Source organism: Centropristis striata, chromosome 1, assembly GCF_030273125.1.
Source record: "Centropristis striata isolate RG_2023a ecotype Rhode Island chromosome 1, C.striata_1.0, whole genome shotgun sequence".
NCBI classification, from domain to species: domain Eukaryota; kingdom Metazoa; phylum Chordata; class Actinopteri; order Perciformes; family Serranidae; genus Centropristis; species Centropristis striata.
This window is the reverse complement of record NC_081517.1, coordinates 26,383,081-26,391,319: the sequence shown is the minus strand read 5'-3', so window position 1 is coordinate 26,391,319 and position 8,239 is coordinate 26,383,081. Positions and strand designations below refer to the sequence as shown.

At 41.3% G+C, this 8,239-nt stretch overlaps 1 protein-coding gene across 1 annotated transcript; it reads right to left on the bottom strand.

Moving 5' to 3' along the window:
* Nucleotides 1-1,350: 1,350 nt before the first annotated feature.
* Nucleotides 1,351-7,178, bottom strand: dusp5 (dual specificity phosphatase 5). The gene is made up of 4 exons (XM_059336845.1): nt 6,662-7,178; nt 5,719-5,858; nt 4,853-5,072; nt 1,351-2,233 (listed from the first exon to the last, which is right to left on the bottom strand). The coding sequence occupies exons 1-4, from the start codon at nt 7,023-7,025 to the stop codon at nt 1,827-1,829; spliced, it is 1,131 nt and encodes a 376-aa protein (XP_059192828.1). The 5' UTR covers nt 7,026-7,178; the 3' UTR covers nt 1,351-1,826.
* Nucleotides 7,179-8,239: the final 1,061 nt, after the last annotated feature.

Sequence of the window (8,239 nt, the reverse complement as noted above, 5' to 3'; positions counted from 1 at the left end):
AAATGTATACAAAATGATGTGTGGTATTAAAACCAATTAGACTGAATAAGACCATAGAAGAGTGGCATATTTATATGTGCACAGTGTCTTCAATCGTTCTTCTTTGCTGTTTGCACGTAAATAACAGATTGGGCACGTTAGCTATGTGCCTCCCTCCCTATTTGTACAGTTGGTACCGTCTGGTTGTCTGTCTTCTAGGCGCCAAAGACAGAAAAGAAGAGTTGATAGTACACACTGCAGTAGAGTGGAAAGTAATTGTATTAATTGATAAAGAATGCTGTTTAGTGAGAATCCCCAAACCATACATTTTATTCTCTCTTCATGTAAGCAAAGTAAGTTTGCTTCCCAAGGCAATTACAACTGAAAGTCTTTACATGTGGCTGCTTTTTTGTGCACAAGTTTTCATTGATACTTTACTTAGAATGCACTGGATTGCACTAGTTTGATGAAGAAGCATCTAGAAATGTGCAGTCTGACTATAACTATGTGTGTAAGCATTGCTGCTCATTTAAAGCTCATATCGACCAGCTCAGTCACTGCAGGTGTCACTGTTGCCTCTTCTACTGTATACAGGCCTATCTGTCCTGTCAGTAGTAACACCGGAAATGCAATGTCTTATAAGTAGTACTGAGTGCATTGCTCACCAGTCTCTTTGCTATGATCTGGTTTTGGAGGATCCAGGTTTTGTGTGGTCAGTGTAAACAAAGACGTTTCCAGAAACCTGTAAATGCTGTCTGAAGTACTCAGTAGTGGAATGTATCTAAGTAGCTACTCAAAATATGTTATTTCCATTTTATGCAATTTTATACTTCTACTATATCTCATGTACTCTACATTTGTCTGAAAGCTTTAGTTATGTTTCATTATTCAATTTTCGTACATTTCCTGTCCAGTGAAAACCATGTAGACCTGTCTATGAATTTGGTCATTCTGAATTAGATTTTTTAAATTTTTCTCATAAATTGAAAAATGAAGTGTTCCTTTACGGTTTGACGTAAATATGCTACTTCTTTAACTAAATAAACAATTTAAAAACCCTCTGACAAGGAACATCTTTCATCAGAATATGTACTTTAACTTTAACTTGTAAAACTCTGCTGTTTGCCATTGCTGATAATATTTAAAAATAATGCTTGGAATTACCTTTACTTAAGTAAATAATCGGAATACTTCTTCCACCCCTGTAAGCACCTTATCTGGGTAATAGAGGTGACTGAGATGGTGAGAAATTAAGAGGCAACTGCACAGAGATGATCAGAAACCTTGAATAAGATACCAATGCACATGTAAACACATTGTTTGGCTTTTCCTCTGTCATGGTGGGAATAGACCTGAAGTAAAGGATTTGGAAAAAGTCCACTCGTCATCCATTTGACTTCTCAGTTATAGTCATTTCTAGTACCACTTCAAGCACATGTTCAAATGATAACATGACAACAATTTTATTTGTGGTGAAAACATTTATTAAACACATATTAACATCCACATTATTGAAAAAAATCAGACAGACTGTAATTTTCAAATAAATTAGGTTTAAATGCCTGACTGTATTTGTGAATAGGCATTGATCACAATATCAACCTAAGGCATGTATATTGCAGTTTATCACTGTGCTGTATTGTTTTATCATAGCAGTTCAGAAGACAGGGAAACAGCATCAAAATCTGCAGCCTGTGGTTTCCACAGGCCTCCACTCCCACGTACTGAACACTGTTATCTTGACTCTTCTGTTTCTGTCTGTCTGCTCTACTGGTTTCAACACGAGGCACACAGAGAGCATTAATCTTAATTTTTTCAAGTAAGACTACAAGCAGTCACCGTTCATTTTAAGGCAGTGCAGTTATTGGGCTCAGTTTGAACGGGTGGTGGACCGGGGACTGCAGGCAAGAGGTAGGGAGGGTGAACACAGATGGCTCAAAGTTTTTGGTGTTGAAGGTGGTGTTGAAGTCGTTGGCAAAAAAGGAAGCGGACTCCGGGGCGCAGGGTGTGGCAGGTTCAGGTGTGGCGGCGTGAGCCGGGGCCGTGGAGAGGACCTCTGACTCAAACTGCAGCAGCTGACCCATGAAACTGAAGTTGGGTGAGACGACTGCCCGGCGCTGCTTGATGATGTCAAAGGCCGCATCCAGCCGCAGCTGCTGCGTCCTCATGATGTAGGCCATGCAGATGGTAGGTGAGCGGGAGATGCCTGCTTCGCAGTGGACCAGAACCTTCCCCCCTGATTGCTTCACGTGATCTGGAAGGAGAAGAAGGAAGGGAACGTTAATGATCGGATCAATTTCATTAATTTAATTATTTAAAAAAGATAAATGAGCTTTCAGTTTTAATTATTTAAATCAAAAGCAAGATCAGCAATATTTAAATTGACCATATAACCACGGTGTGCTATATTTACCCAAAAATATTTAGTTGGGGGGGGGGGATGATCCGTTCATTTTTTCTATTCAAGACTCCAGTCTAACAATGGCATAAAAATAAAATAGAGAATTGAAATGCATGGTGATTTTAAAATTTAAATTTTAATCAAATTGTAGATTTGGAGAATCATGACACCCCTTTTAAAAAATATAGGCCATGGTGTTGTGTCAGGTTTTGTTTAACTGATATTTTTAAAGTCAAGTAATGTGGTGTAGAGGTTAAAATGAGTCAACGGGGAGTGTGAATGGTGAATAATAAATTAAAAATCTAATTTAAATTGTGTAATCATTGCGTACTCCTAACACCCACTCTCTCATTAATGCAAACACCTTTCTGCACAATCGTCTAGTTTCCATTTTTCTCAACAAACCCTGTCAGTCCACCTCATATGCAGATACACTGAAATGTACACACATCTTAAACCATTTTCAGTCGGGCCTGCACAGACACTCGTGAGTCTCGTCTGAGTCACTGAGTGCAGCTGTACATGAGACTTTCTCTCTCCTACACTGCTGTGGGGGTGCTGGGTGCTGCTGCACAGCTCACAGAGATGTGGGTTCTAATTTAGAGCTGCAGCACTCCTCCACACTTCTCTGTACGTCCTAATGCCCACACAAAAATCTACTTTCTGTCATCTACACAAGTGTCACTCAAGACACATTTCAAGATTTAGATAAATCCTAGACGTACTGCGAACACCTACACGTCTCCTTGTCTGTCTGTTGCGTGTGTACATTCAATCTACCTACACGCACTTAGTTCCACAAAGACACCGCAAACACCTACACACACGTCTCTCTCTCTCTCTATTAAAAAGAAGCATTGAGGGGCACTTGTGTCTGGTCCTGAGAGCCACTGCAGGGGAAACAAGCATGATTTCTGACTGCTCTGATCCTCGATATACCACATAAATGAATCATGAGCTTCCCATCTGGAGTGGAGGACGGTGACGGCAGCAGTAGGTCAATAATATTTATCATCTCCTGCCTGACTGTACATCAGTCACCAGGTCAGAAGTCTTTCTGACTGGTGATTGATTTTCATTTGGGCCCCAGCTGCAGCTCGCTGATTATTTGTGTGCACTAATCACTTGGCTGATGGATTTTGGTGGCCCTCTCTGAATGTAGGCTAAACCTGCCCCGGGAACAATTATCGGCCTTATGTAATAATAGACTGGCTTACACAAAGGCACCCTAAATGTGGGCTGCATCCCCAAACAATGCACAATACCAACAATAGCAGCCACCCAATACTGGTCAGCCAAGCTGCTCGTGGGTGAGCTTTGTCCTTGGTTATTCGTGGCTATAAATAGCCACCAGCACATTATGTACATCTTTTGCTGCTGCTGCTATTATCCAGCACCTCTCTCCTCTCCCACACACTCTCTCTTCCTCCCTCTGTAACACATTCACTGCCCCGCTGTCCTCGGGTCCATCAATGATTCCCACCTGCAGGCAACCAACAACTATTTCTCATTATGTGTCAGTCAGCTGACTTTTATCCTCCACCCAAACACCATAAACAACTCTGTGTGAGTGTGTGTGTCAGTCAGGCCCCCAACCTCCTCCACCCGGCCATTACTAAACACGGACAGCTCACCCAGTTGTCACACTGACTGCTGGCCACACCCGGCAGAGTAAGCTACTGAGATTAGGCCTGGGAGGCAATGACGGCATGGGAGCGTCTTTTTCAAGTAAAGACGAGGGGGGGAGGCTGGGAGGAAGGGAAGCAAATCCTGAATGAAAGCAGGCTGGCTGGATAAGTTAGTGGGGGATTGGAGGCAGGCGATCAAGTTAAACTGATTACAGCTTGGTTTCTTATAGAGTGCTATTTGTGAATGGTGAGCAGGTGAGAGGCAGCGACAAAGGGGGCTTATTTGAAGACGCATTTCAAAAATAAACACACCTATGTATAGGAGGCTCCTTAGGGTGATGTTGCACTCTAAATATACAGAACTTGATGTTGTTCCAGGAAAATGCTCCACTTCTGTGGTAGTGTCTTTATTTATTTGCCTTCCCAGTTGGGCTGTCACGACATCCGATTTTCTCTACAGGATAATCACGGCCAAAAAAGATCACCAGACTATTTTGATATCTATAGAAAATTTGGAAAATGTGTTTATTGTGTGTTCTGTAAAATGTTTTTAAAATGTCTTTATGTTTTCGGCAAGGGAATGACAAAAAAAATGAAGGACAAACTGAGAAAAGAAATGTAAATAATTATTTAAGAGTCCCTTGATTATCTTTATCATATGTGTATTATTAACATGACACTACTATTTCACCAGTATATCCTCAATACCAGTATATTGCTCCTAATTCCTGTTTTTCTCATGTTTTGTTCATTTTTTAGAATTCAGATTTCAAAACAAACCCTTCAGATAAAAAAAATAAAAATAAAGTAGAACTGGGCAAGACATCCATTTCTTTCAACTCACCAATAAAATCTATGGCCTCCTGGAAGTGGGAGCTGATGTCGGCCATGTGGCTGTCCTCCACTGGGATCCACTTGTAGTCGTAGTGGCCCTTGGCCGGCTGCATGTCCCTGCGCGACACATTGAGCAAGGCCGTGATGTGAAGGTCGCTGAGATAGTCCTGTCTGGAGGCGTGGTAGGCACTACCGAGGTAGAGGAAAGGCAGAATCTCTACAGGTTTACCCTGAGAGGCAGAGGGGGAGAGAGAGAAAAAGAGATGTGAGTTCATGTAGATAAATACAAAAATATAAAACACCTAAAAAGACATAACACTGGCCCCTGGATCTTGATGCTTAATTCACCCACAATCCACCCCTGAGAAATAGTCCAGTGACCCACAACATCCAAACACCTGCTAAGCTGCAGAGAACATTATGTTCATCTGCAGACTAAACGCACACAGATGCATGCAGCTGGATGAATGAATGGATTTCCCCTATTATGTAAACCATTCAGTTAAATAACCCTCAATATGTCAACCAGACACAATACAGTGTTCTTTGTGATGAGAAACAGCCACATGCTTTCTGTTTGGCCAGCGGAGGAGATGGAAGAAAGGTCAGACATGAAAGAGTGTTTTTCTCTATGGGGTGTCCTGATGTCAGCTGGGCACCATTGAGTGGTCTCTCCACCTTTTAAAGCCACAAATGAGATGGCTGGGGAGCAGTGAAGGTCAGAGAATACCATATGTATGTCGAGATAATGTTTTGATGCCAAATATAAGTCTCTCTGATGTCAGGAGGGCTTTTTGGATAAGGTTAAAAATAAAATCAGGCAGTGGATGTGTGCCCTGCGTGGGAGTGTTGGAAGTATAAAGGGTGTTTCCATACCTGATCGTAATCTGGTTTGTGGTGAGAAAGCTTCTCGCTGTGGCTGTAGACTCTTTTCTCGGTTTCAGTTCCGCTCTGGTCGATGGTTTTCACCTCAGTGCAAAGTTCAGGGTATTGAGAGTGGAAGTTCTCGTATCCTCCTGAGAGAAGGGGGGAAAAACATGAGCACATAAATACGCTTAGAATAAGTCTGCCCCTCCAAATACACATCTTGTGAAATGGCAGCATTTATGAAACATGTCTTAGCACCGGATTATAACCCTTATAACCTGATTATAAGCGCCTAATTAATTACAGGAGGCTGTGAGTTGAAAGACCGGTAATCCTTTTAGGGCGACATCCTGAGGACGCAGAGGTGACAGACGGAAATGGATGTGTTTCAACACATTATCGTAACCCCGATGGTTTTATTTCGTTAAAATAAATTGTACGAACGTGATTCAATTTGCTTTCTTTCTTTCTTTTTTATCAATGAAAGTCATTGCACCACCAATTTGCCTGCGTTTCTTTCGCACTGACTCATCCACTCCGTTGACGCACGCAGACATTTATCTCTCCAAGAAGTGAGAGAAAAATGTAGGCTGCTATAAACACAGGCCAGGGGGATAATGAGAGAAATATGACTTAGCCATAGTTAGGTTTATCTGGAATATTAGGAAAAGTAAAATAAAATATAAAAAAACATATGAGTTGGACCGAAAAGTTTGAATATTCTACTAATTTTGTGGACGGGACCTAAAGAGGCACTGACTTTATTATGGGAAATGTATTCCCATAAAAAGTTATTCTGAAAAAAGATTAAGTTAAAAAATGAGAATTGTTTAGGATGTAAATCTGCGTGTTGACTGTCTTACAAATAGTCTATTCTTATAACAACAACACAAACTGTTTTTTTTAACGTTTCTCTTTCTGAATTAAAACAGTTAATTTCCAAAGCTCTCACCTTTCAGGAAACAGATGTTGGCCCCGCTCGCTAGATGAGACAGAGTGTTTATTACTATTTGTGCTACACTGTCCTTCTTCAGTTTCTGCCAGTGGGACGTCCGGTCATCCAGAGCTACGATAGCCGATATGCTCCCTTCCCGAAGCCGAAACAGGGCTCTCTCGTCCGGGATGACAAACTGCAGGGGCACCGGCCCTCCTCGGGACCTCCGGACCACCACCGAGTTGAGATTGACATTGACAGAGCCTTTGATATTGGAGTTCGTGAATGAGAGATATGGTCGACAATCCACAATAAGGCAGCTCCCGCACTCCTTCCTGATGATCTTCCTCAGACGCCGGCAGTCTATGCTGGAGACTTTCATTTTGTAGGAGTTTGTTGTTATTATTGCCCAAAGAATTTGACTGAATTAGTCCTAAACGGCGGAAACGCGCAAGCTAGGAGTCCCGTGCGCCTCTGTGTCTACATGTCCTCTAAGGGGATTCCGGCCGATCAGTTTTATGTGAATGGAACCTCCGGCGCCTGACGTCACGAACCATATATGGACACCGGCGAGGTGTGATCGCAGCAAAAAAACACGCCCACATCTATGACTAGCCCGTGACTCCGCCCCCGGTCCTGAGAATAAAAACCTACTACTCATCAGTGACAGCGGTGCTCTGTGTGCAGCCAACATCTGAGGACAAACCAGAGGGACTGCAGCTTACTGAGAGAAATCCAAACAATAATAGTACATCACAGGCACAATTACACACCTCTGCAGGAAAAACAAGTAAAGGAGATCAGTTATGAATGAATTAAGCCATACAAGGTACAATTAAGTGTAATATAATCCCATCAGTTATTCTATTTGTATTCTATTTTTTTTCACAAGTGCAACAGGTCAATTAGTATTTCTGTTTTATTGTGGGGGTTTCTGCAGTTCATCGAAGAATAGAATAGAATACATTAAATATACATAAACAGAAGATAACATTTATCAAAAACACACAGAAAATAATTATATTGATTATTTCTTTTTTTAAACAAATTAGCAAAAAAATCACTGATTCCATCAGTTATTCTATTTTGTGCAATAAAAAGTGTAATGATAAATAAATAAATAAATAAATAAATAAATATATGTGTGATGATGTTGATAAGTGTGGGGGCAGTTTGAGGCTGTGTCCTCACTGAGGACCCCAGTGGCCCTAGGGTAGAAGCTTCCTCAGCCTCTCTCTGTACTGACCTGATGCATCAAGTAGCGACCTCAACAGGGACAAACGGCCCCGCATCCAGCTGGTTACCCGGCTATTAGGGGAATAATGAAGAATAGAACACAAACAGTTTATCAATGTGCAAAGCCATACAAAAATATCATACAGAATAGGCCATTGCTTTTATTATTGATCAATTCTCAATTACAGTAACAATATTATTAATTCTTTCTGAAAAATGTCAGAAGATAATGAAAAATACTCCATGGGGACTTCTTTAAATGTCTTATTTTGGCCAACCAACTGTCCAAAACCAATGGGAAATCATGTTTTTCATTCTGTTGTGCACACATGCACAAACATAACCTATACATGTGCATTA